The sequence below is a fragment of the Ursus americanus genome, chromosome 23 (assembly GCF_024610735.1).
Source record: "Ursus americanus isolate L20-20 chromosome 23, mUrsAme1.1.p, whole genome shotgun sequence".
Lineage (NCBI taxonomy): Eukaryota > Metazoa > Chordata > Mammalia > Carnivora > Ursidae > Ursus > Ursus americanus.
The window spans coordinates 21990968-22009669 of NC_142149.1; the positions used below are offsets into that span (position 1 = coordinate 21990968).

Here is an 18702-nt window from a genome sequence, read left to right on the forward strand (position 1 = left end):
GTGAAAAATGGAAAAGTAGCCAAGGGGGCACCCGGATTTGAACCGGGGACCTCTTGATCTGCAGTCAAATGCTCTACCACTGAGCTATACCCCCTCTGCTGGCAGATGTCTACTAAATTCTCTTTACCACAATCCTAGATTTTTCCTCCTGAACATTATTTGTTCAGTTAGTTTCTCCTTGCTGGGTGACACTGAATTTTCTAGGAAGGAGGAACAGAACTAAAATACCAATTGAAGACATGGCATTTTGAAAACATGTGAAGTCAGGTACCAAACTGCCTTTTCAAAATAGGTTCCATTCTCTATCCCCAACCCCACCCATCTCTTTACCCAAAGAAGTTAGAAAACAGTCTTTGGCAAAACTGGATAGGGAATCCTTTTCCCTGGTCTCTCTAAAAAGAATACAAACACCAGCTAACAAGACACCACGGGGAGACATTCCCGCTATAGTCTCTAGCAGTCGCTCTCTCTTTTCATGGAGCAGCTACTCTACTTCGGCGCAGAACATACTTTCTGTTCTCACTCACACTGAGTCTAAAATCTAGTGAACACAAACCAGAAACCAGAAAGTTCGCATCTGAAAGATATGAAAGGGACAGTTGGCTATCTAGGAGGGCAGGCATTCTAGGTAGTAGACTGACTCCCGCCAAGTCCCTAGAGCCAGAGTGCCTGGAGAGGTGGACAAGGGGAGGGCGATTCAAAAGAGCCGGACAGGTAGCCAGGGCCATTGAGGGCCTTGTAATCCGAGGTAAAGAATCTGGATTTTATTCCAAATGGATGAAAAACCAGCCATTGGATGGTTTTGAGCGGGGATTTGAAATCATCTCCCACACTGCTGTGGGGAAGATGTATAGGGGCTCAAGAATGGACAGAGAGAATATACACAGTGGAATATGACTCAGCCTTTAAAAAGCAGGAAATTTTGCAATATTTGACGACATGGGATATTATGCTAAGTGAAATAAGCCCATCGCAGAAGGACAAACACGGAGTAATTCCGTTTATATGAGGGATCTAAAACAGTCAAACTCACAGAAGCAGGGAATAGAATGGTGGTGGCCAGGGATGAGGAAAGAGAGAGGGAGTTGCTAACCAACGGGCATAAAGTTTCAGGTATACACGATGACTAAGTTCTAGGCATCTGCTATATAATATTGTGCCTATAGTTAGCAATATTGTACTGAACACTTAAATCTGTGAAGGGACGTCTGGGTGACTCAGTCGGTTGAGCGTCTGATTCTTGGTTTCATTTCTGCTCAGGTCATGATCTCAGGGTCGTGAGATTGAGCCCCACCTCAGGCTCCACGCTCAGCAGAGAGTCTGCTCGGGATTCTCTGCCTTTCCCTCTCCACCTCCCCCTGCTCATGCACTCTCCCTCTCTCTGTGTCAAATAAATTAATCGATTAATTAATTAATTAATTAATTAAATCTTTAAGAATCTGCAAAGAGGGCAGATCTCATGTTAAGTGTCCTTACCACAATAAAGGAAGAGAAAAAGATGGGCACAGAGAGACAGGTTAGGATTCTACTGCAGCAGTGCTGGTGAGAGAGGGTGGTGGGGTCTTAGACCACAATAGTGTACTTCTTTCCTACTCCTGCTGTGACAAACCACCACAAACTTATTTCCTTAAAACAACACAAACATATTATCTTACACTTCTGGAGGTCGGAATTCCAAAACCAAATTCACTGGGCTAAACTCCAGATGTTGACACGCCTGTGTTCCTTCGGAGGCTTTAGGAGAAAATCCATTTCCCTGGCTTTTGTAGCTTCCAGAGGCCACCTGCATTTCTGGGCTCATGGCCCCATCCTTCATCTTCAAAGCCAGGATAGGATCTTCTCACCCTCTGATCTCTGCATCTATCCTTACATCTTCTCTCTGTCTCTGACTCTGATGCTCCCGCTTCTCTCTTATAAGGACCGTTGTGATTCAATTGAGCTTCTCCGCATAATCCAGGATGATCTCCCTAACTCAATATTCTTAATTGCAACCACATATGCCTTTTATCTTACCAGCTAACATATTCACAAGGGGATTGGGACACGGACATATCTGGCGGACCATTATTTAGCCTATTACAACGGGAACAACAGAGCCGGAGAGGAGGGGAGGGCTCCAGATTGGCCACGGAAGAGGAGATACATGCTTCCTGTGCTTTGGATGGAGGAAGAGGAGCAAAACAGAAGAATCAAGAGTGACTCCTTTTGTCTTTTTTTGTCTTCACTATCTGGGTGGGTGGTGGTGTGGTTTCCTGAGTTAAAGAACACGGGGAAAGGAGTGAGTTTAGAGAGGAAAAAAATTAAGTTTCTTTTTAAATCTCTTACACAGAAAGTAAAACAGTATAGCCCCCATCCTCATGGACTTTATATGCTAATATGGGTCAACGTGTTAAGAGTGAGGTGCCCACAGATATTGAGGAGGGGATGTTAAGCATGCGGTTGAAGATCCAGTTACTTCTGGGGACCAGGGAGAGGTCTGGGTTGGAAATGTAATTCCGGGAGTCATCAGTGTACAGTGGGGAGTTGATGCAGGAGGTAGTCAATCCCAGAAGTGTGCTAGATTTGGCTCATACTGCTTGTGAGAACCGATGATTGAATTTTCAGGCATTTTAAAAGCCAGTTGACTTCATTGCGGTAGCTTGAAATTGACAGGTGGGAGTATTTGCACCGTGGGAATTAGCAAATGCTATAAACCAGGTCCTTTGAAGCCCCTTGTTAGCCATTTACCAGCACGCCACGGCTCTGACCAATGCTGATTTTCTCCAAAAAGGAAGAAAGAGTCCAGCTCTTCAGCTAACAGAGTGAGGAGAGATAAGATATGGAAGGTCTGAGACAGGAGAAAGTGTGTGAAATAGACATTTAGGAGAGTAAGGACGTGGACCTAGCCAGCCAGTGGTGTAAGCATACCAGACAGGGAACGCTAGCCTGTTTTAGATCAAAGAGGTGATGCAGGACGTGTGAGCTCTTCTCCAACAAAATTCAGCTGCCTGGGTGCTAGCTTGGTGTCATGTGGTAGTTGAGTTGAACCAGGGTTGTGGCTTGGCTGGCAAGTACAAACCAGGGCATGTAGCGAACCAGGCGCTGTGCCGTCTCCTATGGGGAGTACAAGGAGAAATGCAAAGTGATGCCTGCCCTCATGGAACTCACAATCCAGTTGGAGAACCAAGGTACGTTCTCCAGGGGGGAAAATTACTGACAGTCAGGAGGGCAAATTCAGGGTAGCCGAACTGCAGAGACAGGTCACTGAGAATGAGAGAAATGAAGTCACTGGCTTTCTTAACAATGGGCAGCGAGAAAGAAGAAATGTGCAGGTGACCACAGCTGTACAAAGCAACGGAAGGGCTTTCCGATCTAGGGGAAACCTGTTGATGTTTGAAGCAGCCAGGGGAGAGGAAGTGACTGAAGATGCCAAGAAAGGAGACAATAGAAGCTTGTCTGGTACAGGAGCAGAGAGGGTCTGAAGAAGGACAGGGGAAGCATTTCCTCTCTTGCACAGAGCCCTGGGCTGGGGATTCAGTGCAGCTCTGGTTGCAGGCAGGGAGGCTGGCAATGCAAGGAAGGATTCCCAGATGCCTGAGGTAGAAAAGCCTGTAGTTGATGAAGAGAGGACATCCCATCCACACCCCCCCACAGGACGTTCAAGCCTGGGTCAGAGCAGACCTCGCATTCCTCGCCCACCATTTGGGTCCAGATTGCCTCTGTAATTTCCTCTTGGTTCTTTGTATCACCCTGGGAAGCCCGAGACAGTCAATCACAGGTACTAAACTATTATTAATCACCAGAGAGGTCTGGTCAGTGAACACTACAATAAAGGTATAATCCTTCTTCCTCCAGCAGAGGGGGTATAGCTCAGGGGTAGAGCATTTGACTGCAGATCAAGAGGTCCCCGGTTCAAATCCGGGTGCCCCCTGTAGTGTTCACTTTTAAGCTTTACCACTCTCAGGATGATAGAAAAGGGATACAATACTAACCAAGCATGCATCCTCCTGTCCGTTCTACAGAGTGCTCTGGGAATATAGAAAGTCCGAAACTACAGTACCAAGGATTTCAGGTTCTAATACCTGTGTGAACATGAAAACAAAGGAATTACTGTATAAGGTGAGAATGTCTGCAACCATCCCAGGGTCCTCCATCCAGGTCAGTGGTTCCAAAACGATGGCCTGGGGAATTCCTGGGTGTCTCTGATACCCTTTTAGCAAGAGAAAAGCTAATTTTACCTCATTATTTATCTGTTTCTTGTTCTTTCATGAGTGTACAGTAGAGCTTTCCAGAGGCTACCACGTGTGTGCTATCAAAACAGCTTAAGTGTGGGAACATGGAAATCAGTTGTCTTCCATTAAGCCAGACCTTAAAGAGATCTCCAAAAGAAGCAGAGCAAAATCACTCTTTTCATTAAATTATTTTTGTTTGGAAACATGTATTTTTTATTTTAAGATGTTATGTATTTTTTAATAGGCAGTGGACGTATTATTCTCTTAATTGAATTAACAAACACTTAAACATTTCACAGTTTTAATGTCTAGTCTGGTCAATGTCAATAGATATAACCCTACATAAACAAAAACTCTTTGGGGTCCCCGATAACTTAAGAATGTTAAGGGGTCTTCAGATGAAAATTTGAGAACTACTATTCTTAAGTAAAGAGGTGGCTCAGGGGAGAGCATCCTGGGGTTGGGAAATGGCACAGGGAAGAGATGACATTTGAGCACAATTTTGAAGAAGATGAGAATAAAGCAAAAGTCCTGAAATCCTAAGCAGTTTGGTGTTGCTGGTGAATGAAGTGTAAGAGGAAAGGTGATTGGAGATGAGGCCAGAGAGAAGGTAAGCCATTTCAGGAGGAGACTCCAGTGCTGTGCTAAGGAGCTAGGACTTTATTCTATAAGCACTAGAAGGCCAGCAAGGGGTTTTAAGCAATGGAATGTTATGGTCAGACATAACTGCACCATCAGTTGGAAGAACCAACTAAGAAGACAAATAGAGGGGAACCTGGCTGGCTCAGTCGGTAGAGAATGCAATCATTGATCTTGGGGTTGTGAGTTCAAGCCCCATGTTGGGCTTGGAGTTTACTTTAAAAAGTAAAAAAAAAAAAGAGAGAAAATGAATACAGGCAGAAGAGCGGATTTCCTGGGAAAATGATGATTTCTGTTTTGGACATGCCAGGTTTGAAGTGTCTGTGGGGTTCTTCGTGCAAGGATGCTGATATATGGAGATGATCGAGATTGACTTCTTCATTTGTTCAGCAACCATTCAACATGTATTTATTGAGTGAGGCCCCATGCTAAGTGCTAGGGATATGAACACAAAGGACACGGACCCAGGCTTTATGGAGCTTATAGATTAGTTATAGACTATTTGGGGGGTGTGATTAAACAAAAAATCTTCAAATATATATTTATGAATTCTAATTAAGTAGTATGAAAGATCCGAAAGAAAAATACAGCATGTTAAGACAGCTTATGACCTAGAAAGAGGGTCAGGGCAGATTTCCCTAAGAGACATTTAAGCTGAAATCTGAGAAATCAGTAGACATGGTGTACCTGAAGCGGGTAGGCAGGGTAGAGTACTCCCGGCATGTGGGAGGCCTATGGGGATTCAGGAGCCTGGGCAGTATCTGGGACTAAAAACTCAACTCATGAGAACAAGAGCAAGTGTGGTGCAAGGCAAGGTTGACCAGGCAGGGCGATGCCAGATCAGGGCCTAGTAGGCCATGATATGGATTCTAACTTTGATTCCAAGAGCACTAGAAACCACTGGAGGATTTCAAGGAGGGTGACATCGTAATATTTGTATTTCTGAAAAATTATTCCTGGTCATTGTATGAAAAGTGAGTGGATGGAGGGAGAAACAGAGGTCAGGAGGTATGTTAGGAAGCTTCAGAAGTAGTTTAGGTAAGACATGGACCAGGGCAGCTCACAACCCAAGTGCACCAGCTCTTTTTGCCCACAGGGCCTGTCCCCGTGCTTTAATAAAACCACCTTTTTGCACCAAAAAAATAAAAATAAAAAAAATAATAAAAGACATGGACCAGGGCAATACTAGAGGAGATGGAAAGCACTGCACAGATATGACAGACTGTTTGAAATTTTTTTATTTTTAACATAATCTCCATGCCCAACATGGGACTCAAACTCACAACCCTGAGATTGGGAGTCACATCTCTACCCACTGAGCCAGCCAGGCAGCCCTGTAACAGACTTTTAGAAGACAAACTGAGAAGAACTCGGACAAGAGTCTCAGATGGGACACCTGGATGGATGGCGGTTCCATTTATCAAGAGAGACTAATTTGGTAAAGAAGTCATATATTGAGAAACACGTGGAATTTGGTTGAGAAGTGAGAGCAAAAAATTGGTAGCTAGAGAGCTGGCAGGATCAAGTGAAGGCATTTTAAGAGTGATTAGAGAGATTTATAAATGTACAGATTTATAGACTTCTTAATGTTGAAGTGCCCCAGAGCTTAGCTCATGGTCTTTATTTGATCTTCTTTTTTTTTTTTTTTTAAGATTTTATTTATTTATTCGACAGAGATAGAGACAGCCAGCGAGAGAGGGAACACAAGCAGGGGGATTGGGGGAGGAAGAAGCAGGCTCATAGCGGAGGAGCCTGATGTGGGGCTCGATCCCATAACGCCAGGATCACGCCCTGAGCCGAAGGCAGGCGCTTAACCGCTGTGCCACACAGGCGCCCTGGATCTTACTTCTTTTTTAGATTTTTTATTTTTAATTAATCTCTACACCCAACATTGGGTTCAAACCCACAACCCTGAGATTAAGGGTCCCACCCTCCACATACTGGTCCAGCCAGGCACCCCTACCCTTACTTCTTTATGATCTCATCTACTGTCATGGTTTTAAACACGGCTGACCCTTGAACGACATGGGTTTGAACTGCAATCCCATTTTTTTTAAATGCAGTGCAGTAATGTAAATGTGTTTTTTCTTCCTTTTGATTTTCTTAATAACATTTTCTTTTCTCTCTTACTTATATTGTAAGAATACAGTATTAATACATATGACATATAAAATATGTTGACTGTTTATGTTATTGGTAAGGCTTCTAGTCAAAGTAGGCTATTAATAGTTAGGTTTTAGGGGAGTCAAAGGTTATACATGGATTTTTACATGCACAGAGGGGTCAGTGCCCCTAACCCCAGGATTGTTCAAGGGTCAACTGTATACCTATATGCTGATATCTCCCAAATTTATAGCTCTTTCTCTCCGGAACTCCAGACTAATAGGTCCAACTTGTTATTTGAATCCTGTTCGGTTGTCTAATAGACATTTAACTTTACTTATGTCCTATTCTTAACCCCAAATCTGTTCTTTCCGTAGTTTTCCCTCTCCCAGCTGATGGCAATGCCATCTTCAACTTGCTCAGACCTAAAGCCCTGGAGACATTTTGACTCCTTCCCTTCTTTCACACCCTACATTTTGTTGGCTCTACCTCCAAAACACACCCAGAATCTGACCGCATCACATGACCTCGACTGCTAGCACTGTGGTCCAAATCACGTATTGCAAGAGCTCCCTAACACATCTCCTTACTTGTAACTTTGCATCCTCTCCCATGGTCTAGCCTCAATTAGAATGATCCTTCTGATATATTAGTCAGCTCATGTCCCTCCTCTGCTTAAGATGGGGCAATGGTTCTCCATTCCAGTCCACAAATGCTGAAGTCCATACTGGTGTACAAAGCCCTACACAATCTTGTTCCGTTACTTCTGACCTTCTCTCCTGCTACTCTTCTCTTCACTTACTCTGTCCAGTCACATCCAGCTTCCTTGCTGGTCCTCATATTGCTCGGGCATACTTCCGCTTTGGAACCGTTCATTGGCGGACGACTCTCTCCCCTGTTCTTCCCAGAATTCATATTGCTAACGCCTTCACCTAAAGTCTTTGCTCTAATACCAAACTTTGTCCATGGAGCCCACACTGAACCTATTGTTTCAAATTGCAATTTGCCCCTATTCGCGCTACAGGATCCCTCTTACCTTGTTCTTTTACTTTTCCATAGTACACATCATCTTACATATGATACACTGCAATTATTGTATCTCTTTAGTGTCGAATATCCACTATCATTGCCACCCCAGCAGAATCCTTAAGGGCAAGAATGTTGATCTGGCTTTTTTCCCTGACATAGTCTAATGAATGCCCATGACAGTACCTGGCATAAAGTAGGTGCTCAATAAATATTTGAATGAACAGATCGACAAAAGCAAAGAAGCCAGAAGAAGGGGAGGTTGAAGCTATGAAAAGGGTAACTAATAAACCAAGATATCTAAAATACAAACTGGTATGGGACCGAACACACATATATGGAATTATCTGCAGTGCTAGAATGGCTCTTACTCAAAACCACATCCTTTTGGGGGGTGGGGGGGTTTGTTGATTTTTAGCCACAATCTCTTTTCAACACAATTTTTTTTTCAATACCACATCCTAACGACACCATTTAGAGCTCTTCCTCGCTTGGTCCCCCACTCTTTGTGTTCTTTGGGGGCCCCTACACAGCACAGGCCCTTTTAATCATTTCTGAACCTCCAGTGCCCAGCGAAATTCCTGACACATACTACGTGCTCAGAAGAGGTTCCTGGGTAAATTAACCAATGTTTCTGTAACCCCAACTACTTTAGAGTTCGTAAAGAGGGACTCCGGGCGTCATTCCCTCCAGCAGCCCTCAACACCCACACCTCCCACTTCGCATCGAGAGCTCAAACCGACGCCCAGGACTTATTACGTAATAAGACAGCGCCCTTGCGGAGGGCGGGGGCTGGGGGAAGAGGCGGATTGAGCAAGCTCCGGGCCACGTGACGAGACTGGGCGGGGCATCAAAGTTCATATCCCAGAGTCCTTTGTACCTACTTCCTTTCTGTCCCTTTCCGGCGTTCAAGATGTCGAAGCGAGGTAAGGTTTTGACTCTTGAGTATCCTTCGCCATCTGTCGCGAGGTGGCTGCTGGCCTCGCCCGGAGCGGCGGCCATGGGCAGCTGGGACGCTTTGCTCTCCTCCGGGGCGGAGACGGAGAGGAGGGCGCCGTGAGAGCACTAGAAGGGCCCCCCGAAAGCGGCGGGGGGGGGGGCCTGGAGAGTTGAGTTGGCAGGATCCGGACAGGAGTTTAGAGCAAACCCCGCGGGGTCCCTCTGCGCGTGGCGCTGCAGGAGTGATATCGAAGTGCCACTGGCTTAGGCCCCAGAGTGGACGACGTGTGCGATCGCCCGTCTTGCAGGGAGAACTACGTGGTGCAAAAATTGGAGCGAGGATTGAGTGGCTCAGGCCCCTTAATCGTAACGTAAGGGCGGTAATAGTGAGGAATTGGCTGTTTGCTGTGGGAACCGGGTGGCGCGTGGGGAGGGGTAGATGGAGTCCCGGGGGGGGGGATGAGTATACCGTTGCCCAAAGCATGTGCGAGTGAATGTATACCTTGAGAGTGTGAGGGAAACTCGGAACCGTGACCAGTCAGTGACCCCGTCCTGTTTTCCTTCCTCCCCGCAGGACGTGGTGGGTCCTCCGGTGCGAAATTCCGGATTTCCCTGGGTCTTCCGGTCGGAGCCGTGATCAACTGTGCTGACAACACAGGTAAGACCTTCAGCTGCACTCCGCCAAACTCCCCTTTTAAAAGCACTCGGTGGGCCTTGACTAGTGACCTACTGAGCCGTCAAGGAAGGGTAGAGTAAAAACACTGCTTTTGGGTGAAGCAGCAGCGTGTTGTGTTGTTTTGCTTCAATCGGTGGTGTGACAACGTGTTCGCCTTCGTTAGGGGGAACTAACTGCTTGGGAGTATGAACGGAGGGAGAGTCTTGAAGTGCTGGGAAAGGTTACACCAGCCACAAAAAACAAAAAAAAATCACTTTTGTTTACATTCTCACTAGGAGCCAAAAATCTGTATATCATCTCTGTGAAGGGCATCAAGGGACGATTGAACAGACTTCCTGCTGCTGGTGTGGGTGACATGGTGATGGCCACAGTGAAGAAAGGCAAACCAGAGCTCAGAAAGAAGGGTGAGTCTTAGACACACTGAATCCTCTTCATTCCTTGGTGGACAGTTGAAGGACTTTTCCCTTTATTGGAAAAATGGAATAATTTTACTATTGTGAAGGCTTCTTAAAGCTTGATTTCCTTTGAGAGGCAGTGTGAGATAAACATCTGTAATTGAAGTTCTGGTTTGGCTGTCTTAGAGACTCTTCTCTCCCCTGCCTGGTCTTGCCAATTTGTTTCCTTTTTGTTTTTGTTTTTTTTTTTTTTTAAGTAATCTCTGTGCCCAACCAGGGACTTGAACTCATTACCCTGAGATCAAGAGTCGCATGCTCTACTGACTGAGACAGGTGCCCCAGTAAGTGTATTTTTTTTGGTAGGCATTCGGAGCTTGACCAGGTGTCAGGCAAGTTTTCTTTTCTGGAACTACTCATTTGAAGGGGAAGAATGATACTTGCATACTTTCTCAAGTGGTTGTGAGATTCAGGTAATAAGCTGAGCGTGTAGAGCGTTTGGCCTGTGACCTAACACTTCACAAGTACAGAATGACATAGGCCTCCTGATTTAAGATTGAGTTTGTTTGTTCATAGAGGAGATTCACTCAGAATTGTGACCTGTCAAAAGTTAAGCATAGTTGCTTCTAAATCTTTTCTGGTAGAAACTAAAATAGGAAGCTCTTCATTGCTTAGTTCCCCTAGGTGTATGAGTTGGGGGAAAGGGTTTCAGAGCACTTCTGACCTGTAATGTCTTGTCTGGCCTTAGAGCTCCTCATACTCCATGCACTTCAGCTCCTGAACTTCCCTTCTGTACCTGCTTAGTCTGTCTCTGCCCTGGGATATCTGGCTTTTCTGGAGAAATCTGAGCCATCCCTTGATGGACAGTACAAATGTGGTCTTGGCCACATACTGCAGTTACTCCTCGTAGGCCTGTACAAGCGCCCCTCCCACCCCCTGGTGTTTCTTGGGTGGGGGGGTCAGAAATCTTTGTTTACCTTTAATACACTCTTGAGGGCTTGGAGTATCAAACATTGTGGTTAGGCATTGATTAATCCGTGTGTAGATTGGGACCTGCGTGACACTGGACAGGCTTTCCTCTTAGAACACTTGCTGGGTCTGATCTGTGGCCTGGGAAGCCTTCAGAGAAGGGCAGAGCAATCCACTAGCACTGTTGGTGAGATGGCAGCTGGATGTGGTGTTGGTCTCAATCAGGTTGGCGTGGGGACAGACCAGAGAACACTTATGGTTTTAAAGACAGTGAATTGGCAACTGTTAGTGAATCTTATTTGTCCTCATTTCTGCTGAATGAATGTATCCCTCACCTTAGACTTCCATATAACAGAAATGTGGAAAGGGGCAGTTCCGGAAGTCCAGAGTCCTGGGTTTGTGTGTGGCCTTATTCATCTGCTCGAGTGGTCATTTGTGAGAATTTAAATGGTTACGAGTAGGGGTGTCTGACTGGCTCAGCTGGCAGATAGATCGTGTGACTCTTGATCTCTGGGTCATGAGTTCAAGCCCCGCATTGAGCGTAGAGTATACATTTAAAAAATTTTTCTTTTTAATTAAAAAAATAAATGGTTATGAGTAGATGAGGGTCCAACAGAGAAGGCTCTCGGTAAATAATAGTTACTCCTCAACGTGTATCTCATTGTTAAAAACCTGATCAGAGGTAGAGGTGCCTGGCTGGCTCAGTCAGTGGAGCATGCGACTTGATCTCAGGATTGTGACTTCGAGCCCCACAGTGGGTGTGGAGATTTCTTTTAAGTGGGGGAAAAACCCCTGATCAGAGGCCATCTTATGTATAGAGATAGTATTAGCCTCAGGGATAGCCAGGATCCCTATCCTTACCAAAAAAAAATCCTGTATTTGCAGTGTCTGATCTTGAATGTGGAAATGTAACTGTTAATCCCTGTTTTACAAGAGGAAAACTTGAACGTCAAAAGGTTAAGTAACTTGTTCAAGGTCTCTAAGCTCGTGAGGTCATGGTTTGCAGGTGATGTCTGACTACAGTTCTTACAAGTGCAGTAGATGAAGGTCTGGGAACGGGTTTACTTTAGTGCAGGTAGGTTTTTTAAAGTTACTTAAGATGCTGGAAAACAGTTCCACAAAAAGTTAAAACACAGTTAATTAAGATAAGATATTAAACTTAAATAAGATATTAAACTTCACTTACCCAACTTTCAGACTTCTAAGAGACGGTTAATGTTTTGTTGCGTCCTTTTTTTTTTTTTTTTTTTTAAGATTTTTATCTCTTTATTAGAGAACAAATAGGGGACTGGGAGAGGGAGAAGCAGGCTCCCAGCTGAGCAGGGAGCCATGCACGGGGCTCAAACCCAGGACCCTGGGATCATGACCCAAGCGGAAGGCAGATGCGTTACAGACTGAGCCACCCAGGCAACGCCACCCTCCCCTTTTTTTAAGATTTTATTTTATTTATTTGAGAGTGAGTGAGCACACACGCTGGGGGAAGGGGCAGAGGGAGAAGCAGACTCCCCGCTGAGCAAGGAGCCCGAAGCGGGGCTTGATCCCAGGACCCTGAGATCATGACCTGAGTCGAAGACAGATGCTTAACCAACTGAGAACCCAGGCACCCTGTCCTTTCTTTCTGACTTAAGTGCAAAAAAATTAGCTTGTAAGCTTTACTTCTTAAATGGGACCACGGCCTTCCCATAACTCGTTCTTCACAGATGATTGTCCTACATATGAAAAGTTACAGATAGACGTAATCATTTTTAAATGATTCTGTTTTTGTGTATCTGCCATGAGATATTTAGGTTAATTCCAAGTTTTTGCTCTAATAAAACGACATATGTCCGCACTTAGGCATTCGATATAAGGTGTAGAGTGTGTGGTCAAGATCCTGGACGTACTCCTGAGGTTCACGCACATACATACACGCGCATCTTTAGTTCCAGGTTTTCTTTGGTTAAATTGGTGTGTAAATGAGCTTCTATTCGTAAAATCTAACATGGTACATATTTGATCCCAACAAACTCTTGAAAGCAGTGAATTTTAGATCGAGGTATGTACTTTCTTAGAGGTTTTGATACATACTGGGATGAAATATTGCCTAATGAGTTAATAGCTTGGCCTCTACTTACCCAGTCCAAAAGGGGGTCCCATTTTGTGATACTAGGTAGCCACCTGTCGGGTGAAATGGGAACAAGTATAGAAGGTGCTTAGCAAGTTTCCTGCTAGCGTGTTGCTGATTGTTATAAAAAGAGTACAGATTTACACTTGTAGGAAGTGCAGGCAGTTTTGACTTGGAGTAAGGTCTTTCCTTAAGGGGCGATTGGTATTTGCACTGTCTTTCACACTTGCTTTTAGGAAATGAAAAGCAAACGGTGAGTCCACATTATGTTCAAGTGGGAAATGTTGGGGAACTAGGTGAGATGTAAACTGCTTTTTCTTGTGGCACTGGAACTTGACAGGTTAGTGGCTGCTGTCCTGTTTTCTCTCTTAGTACATCCAGCAGTGGTAATTCGACAACGAAAGTCATACCGGAGAAAAGATGGCGTGTTTCTCTATTTTGAAGATAACGCGGGGGTCATAGTGAACAATAAAGGTGAAATGAAAGGTAAGAAGGAAACCACAGTGTCGCCTAGGTCTTTGAGACGGGATGACTTAACCTCTGGGTGGGTCGGATCTTATCTGTCCCCTCATTCTTTTTTTATGTAGGTTCTGCCATCACAGGACCAGTGGCAAAGGAGTGTGCAGACTTGTGGCCCAGGATTGCATCCAATGCCGGCAGCATTGCATGATTCTTTGGTGTATTTGTTTTAAAAAATTAAAAATTATTTGCTCCCAATGTTTGCCTTCCTGTTCTTTTCTATCTGTCACTCTTTTTGACATCCCCTAACCGTTGGTAAAATGAAATTGCTCAGTGCAGTACTTGGGCTTTATGATTCTACAGAAACTTTCAGATTTTCCCATTTGTGTTTGGAGTCCCTCAAGTAATTTGCAGATAGTGGATCCTGGTCGATGATAGTTACCCCATGTAACTGCAGTGCACTGAATTTGAGATAAGATAGCATGAACGGTCCGATGGTGGACACGTGGCGTTCACAGAGCGGTGTGAGGAAGGACCAGGTGCGTGTGTACATATGCACACTTGCAGTTACGGGTTTTCTTTGAGTAAACCAGCACATAAAGGGCTATCTTTGTGAAACCTAACACATGATTGCTGTGTGAATTTGCTCTTGTGGAAGGTAATGAAGTTACTAAAAGTATCTGCATGGTTTCTGCTATCAAAATGTTTGGACAGGATAGCTGTATAATGTACCTGCCCAACCCTAGTTCATGAATAAAGGGGATTAATTAACCAACACAGTGGGCGTAAACCTTGGCAAATTCTGCTTGAAAGCATCGGACGTTGTGTTTTTCTTTCTAAACCATGAAAATTGATTTATGTGACATTCGGGGCCTGAGGAAAAAAAGGAGCATTCTGCGGGTTTGGGTCAACAGTCTGGCCTAAAGATGTTGAATAGGGTTTTAAGATAGGTGTTCTTTGTAAGGCTGAAGATTAAGAGTATGTGTGACACTAGCACATACTTGATAAGATGACTTAACAATTACGGAAAATGAGAGTGGGAAGTAGATGGTATCTGAACTCATTGAGCCATTCTGGGTACAAGCTTTTCAACGGAACCGAGTTTGGGAACTGTATGCAGTAAGGTGGGGGAGAAGGAGGAGGCTGGGTCCGACTGCGTTCACACCGCCTAAGTTCGGTTAACACCCCTTCCAATCTCCAGTTCCTCTTGCATGGTCTTCTCTTAGTCACCCTTCACCTCGGGGCCTTGCGAGCAACTTAACCCCACAGCCCTAAGAGCCTGCCCTGCTGGAGGGGACTATACGGTTTGTGTCACAGCAGTCTTGTGACACCGCACCACGTAACAATGCGACTAATGCGCAGGGGAGCCCCTACCTAGGGCCCTCCACTCCCGCCAGAAAGGCCCTTGGAGGCTGCAGTGGCTGGGATGTCGCGCTTCTGCGAGTGTCCTCTGCGGCTGGAGAAGGGCTTCATCTTGGACGGTGTGGGGGTGAGCACCGTGGCCCGCACCTACGAGCGCCTGCGGCCCAAGCTCTGGTCGGCGATTCCGCCCTACAACGCGCAGCAGGACTACCACGCCCGCCGCTACTTCCAGAGTCACGTGGTTCCGCCCATTCTGCGCAAAACCGAGCAGGTTGTTACAAGAGCGCCCCGGACGAGCTCACCGGCCCCGCAGAGCTTAACCCTGATGGCGGGGCCCCGACTTCCCAAATCCGGGCCTCTTACCACTAGGGAGGGCTCCCCACTCCCACCCCCTCGGCTTCCTCCATGAAAGCCGGGAACTGGCACAGGCAGGGGACAGGGATTGAGCTCACTGAGCTCCCGGGATCACTCCCCGCCCTGATTTTGAGAACGATCTCATTGTGGGTTTCTAACAGCCTTAGGGAACAGGGCTTCACGCCCGCCCCTGCCAATCCAATCGGTTTCATTGTCCTTTTTGACGTCACGGACCACCCTTTGGGGTGATCGCGCGCCGCAGATTCTCTCAAAGCGCGAAAATGCTTGTGACGTCAGCGAACGAGACAAAGCAACGCCTTGACCGGCCGGACGGGGCGCCCTCCCTTGGTGATGTCACAATTACAGAAGGGCTCGCTCCAGGGGACTTTCTGTGAGCAGGTGGGAAGGAAACTTCCCGAACTTCTGCGGCCCTGGCTGCTCCCCCGGCCTTTTCGCTCGTGGGTGCCGCCTCTCCTCCGCGGAGTCCTACCCGGGATCGAAGATCCTGAGGCAGTTTGCTGATGGCTGCAACTGTTTCCAACACTTCTGCCTCCAGTATTTGTGTACATGTGTCACAGCGGTATGGGGAGGGGATTGTTGGGGTTAATGGGGGTTATTCTGCGAACAGATCTTGGGGTGTGTGTGTGTTTGGGTGTGTGCCTGGGTGTGCACTGCATGTGTATGGACACATCTCTATGTCCCGTGCTGGCGTATGTACGGGTTCTCTACTTGCCTAACTTTTACGACCGAAGGAACCGGAGACTGGGAGGAAAAAAGAGAAAAACTTGAGTGTTTAACAGCTTGAAAATAATATGGTGTGCACGCTTTTGAAACTTACTATATTCCATTTTGTAAGGGTTTAATCCCAACCGTTTGTAGTAGGTATTGTTTTCATTTACATAAAGATAACGGGTTTTTCTGTTTTGTTTTAAGTAAACTCTACCACCAACACACGGCTTGAGCTCAGGACCCCAAGATCAAGAGCGGCATGCTCTGCGGACTGAGTCAGCTGGGCGCCCCATGACATTGTTTATTTTTAAAGTAAATTAGGGGCGCCTGGGTGGCTCAGTCGGTGAAGCGGCTGCCTTCAGGTCCTGATCCCACCTGGGGCTCCCTGCTCAGCGGGAGTCTGCTTCTCCCTCGCCCCCCCCATTCTTTCTCTCTCTCAAATAAATTAAATCTTTAAAAAAAAATTAAAGAACCTTTACTATGCCAGGCCCTTTACTTGAATTATCTCACTTAAATCTTACAGCAAACCTCCTTTCACTGATGAGGACGTCGAGGTCCAGAAAAGCCGTGTCGTTGGCCCAGGGTCACACAGCTTGTTCGTACTAGGCAGAGCTGGGATTGTAACTGGCGTGTCGGCAGCAGACACTGAGCCTTTAATGCCTTGCCCCTCCCTGAGAGACGATAGGTCAATAGGTATATTTATATTTAATCTGTCTGGCCTGGTGGCCCCAGGCTGGGACCTTGTCTCTCTCCCCCTGCAACAAGCCCAAAGGGAGTTTCGTTGGCGCCCCTCTCAGCACCGTGGCTGACAGTCTCTGTGTTTTCTCCCTCACTCTCAGGATCACGGCGGCACAGGAAGAGACGGCTGGATAGTGGATTATTTCCACATCTTTGGGGAAGGACAGAGGTACCTGAACAGGAGAAACTGGGCAGGCGCAGGCAAGTGCCACCTGGCTTTCCAGCCTTGGCGTGGACCCCCCTGGAAGAGTGGTATGCGTTCCAGTTCAGAGAGAGAAATCGGGCCACAGAGAGCCCTAGTTTGGGGGAGCGGGGGAGAGGCCTTGGGACTGCGTCCCCAGCTTTTCTTCTCAGACGTGAGCCGATGGTGTCGCGTGCTCCTTCTATTTGGTGACAAAGCAGCTGCTATAGGTCGGTGGTTTTCACCCTCACACTCCCCCTGCGCTCCAGCTGGGCAAACTGAAGTGGACGGAGGGGAAGTGACTGGCCAAGGAGGGCTTAGCTGGGATTGGAATTCCGCTCTTTCCAAAAGTCCATGTATGTTCGACTCCCTGCTCCCTGAACAGGCTGTGTCCTGCTCCTTTTCCAGGCCCAATTGAGCAACAGGAAAGGAAGGGTTGAGAGAGGTTTTTCTGACAGTGTGAACCCTCCTCCTTTGGCCACACTCTAGTCACATGACCTTTGGCACCATTTGCCCAAATTGAGCTCATCCATTTTCTCCACGTGGGTCTGAAGCAAGGGTGAAATGTTTTCAGTCTTCCTGGGAGCAAGGCAAGTTCAGCCAAGCCCAGAAGCTTCTGGCCCCTCCTGTCTTAACACATAGCATTCACGCTCCTCCTGTGTGCTACTCCTGGTATGCGGTTTGGTTTCTGGAAAGCTATCTGTCTCCTTGACTTCATCAGCCCTCGGCTTTTCATCAAGAGGCTCGAGACGTTTGAGGATGGAGGGTTCAGCTGGGACATGGGGAGCACATTCTATACCAGCCCCATGGGAGCAGGGGAAAAGCAAGAGGGGGCTGAATAGGGGCTCAGACCTCTCTCTCCGCCCCCAAGGGCATTCCCTCCAGCAGGTGACCGGGCATGATCACTACAATGCTGAACTGAAAACGATCAAGGGATTCAATGGTCGGTTTGGCTATCGCCGGAACACCCCATCCCTCCGCCAGCGCCCGTCTGTCTTTGGAGAGGTCACCCAATTCCCTCTCTTCTAACAGCATCTCTTCCCTTCCCACGCCTGGACCTGAATAGAAGACATGTTTAGATGAACTCTTAATGCTATTTTTAAATAAACAATGATGTTATTTGTGCCTCCGAGTGTGCTGTTTCTTTGCTGAGGTTGGGGGGGCAGTTTCTCCACCCTCAGCTTCTCTAGCCTTCGGAGAGCAGGTGGGAGGAGAGAGGGCGTCCTCAGGCCTGCTCCCTTACGCCCCATGCCCACGAGTGCCAGGCTGGAAAGGAGGTGGCCATTCTCCCCTGCCCATGGCAGGAGAAGGAACAATGGCACTGAGCGCCTCAGCCTCCACAGAGCTCTGCCCCAGGCTAGAGGCTGGCTACCGTTTGCCCCTCGAGAACGGAGCAGGTGGCCTGTCCAAACAGCTTGTGCTTGGTTTCCTGATTTTCCTGAGACTCATCCCACCCAAAATAACAGACATCGTCCTTCTCCTTTCCACCCTCAGTCCATCGAGAGTCAGGGCGTGAGCAAGGACATATCTGGGTTGCTTGTTAGCTTCTGGATTCTGACATAGTAATTCTGACACCGTGCCTGTGGCCGTTTTCTCCACTAGTGCTCTGTCAATTTCCTTTTCAGCTAGTTTCCAGGATGTCATTTTTCAAGTGTCCCCACCCAGTTTATTGGTGGCCAAGAGAAAAGCCAAAGCAGATGATGGATACAAAAGAAGGTGGGGCTTGTGAACACAAAGCTCGCCAGAGCCCCAGTGTGGGTGGAACCTGATTGGTACTGAGTCACCTTAAGTGGACAAGGAAGAGGAGGCTACCAGGCTGT

The 18702-nt window shown here is 46.8% G+C and overlaps 2 protein-coding genes and 3 non-coding genes across 5 annotated transcripts; 4 read left to right on the top strand and 1 right to left on the bottom strand.

Moving 5' to 3' along the window:
• Nucleotides 1-22: 22 nt before the first annotated feature.
• TRNAC-GCA (transfer RNA cysteine (anticodon GCA)) lies at nt 23-94 on the bottom strand. Its single transcript has one exon. It is a non-coding gene; the product is annotated as a tRNA-Cys (tRNA).
• Nucleotides 95-3838: 3744 nt separating this feature from the next.
• On the top strand, nt 3839-3910 carry TRNAC-GCA (transfer RNA cysteine (anticodon GCA)). The gene has a single exon. It is a non-coding gene; the product is annotated as a tRNA-Cys (tRNA).
• A 4839-nt stretch (nt 3911-8749) lies between these two features.
• RPL23 (ribosomal protein L23) lies at nt 8750-13776 on the top strand. Its single transcript, XM_045777747.2, has 5 exons — nt 8750-8905; nt 9493-9576; nt 9870-9998; nt 13432-13545; nt 13647-13776. The coding sequence occupies exons 1-5, from the start codon at nt 8893-8895 to the stop codon at nt 13727-13729; spliced, it is 423 nt and encodes a 140-aa protein (XP_045633703.1). The 5' UTR covers nt 8750-8892; the 3' UTR covers nt 13730-13776.
• Nucleotides 9607-9741, top strand: LOC123779553 (small nucleolar RNA SNORA21). The gene has a single exon (XR_006776233.1). It is a non-coding gene; the product is annotated as a small nucleolar RNA SNORA21 (small nucleolar RNA).
• Nucleotides 13777-14929: 1153 nt separating the features above from the next.
• Nucleotides 14930-18007, top strand: SPMAP1 (sperm microtubule associated protein 1). The gene is made up of 3 exons (XM_045777757.2): nt 14930-15151; nt 16803-16902; nt 17754-18007. The coding sequence occupies exons 1-3, from the start codon at nt 14945-14947 to the stop codon at nt 17909-17911; spliced, it is 465 nt and encodes a 154-aa protein (XP_045633713.1). The 5' UTR covers nt 14930-14944; the 3' UTR covers nt 17912-18007.
• Nucleotides 18008-18702: the final 695 nt, after the last annotated feature.

Coding starts and splice junctions, on each gene's coding strand:
- RPL23 (XM_045777747.2), top strand. Junction 9,999..13,431: donor ACCAGAGCTCAGAAAGAAGG/GTGAGTCTTAGA, acceptor TTTCTCTCTTAG/TACATCCAGCAGTGGTAATT. Junction 13,546..13,646: donor CAATAAAGGTGAAATGAAAG/GTAAGAAGGAAA, acceptor TTTTTTATGTAG/GTTCTGCCATCACAGGACCA.
- SPMAP1 (XM_045777757.2), top strand. CDS start 14,945: ATGTCGCGCTTCTGCGAGTGTCCTCTGCGGCTGGAGAAGGGCTTCATC. Junction 15,152..16,802: donor TTCTGCGCAAAACCGAGCAG/GTTGTTACAAGA, acceptor CCTCACTCTCAG/GATCACGGCGGCACAGGAAG. Junction 16,903..17,753: donor GAGAAACTGGGCAGGCGCAG/GCAAGTGCCACC, acceptor TCCGCCCCCAAG/GGCATTCCCTCCAGCAGGTG.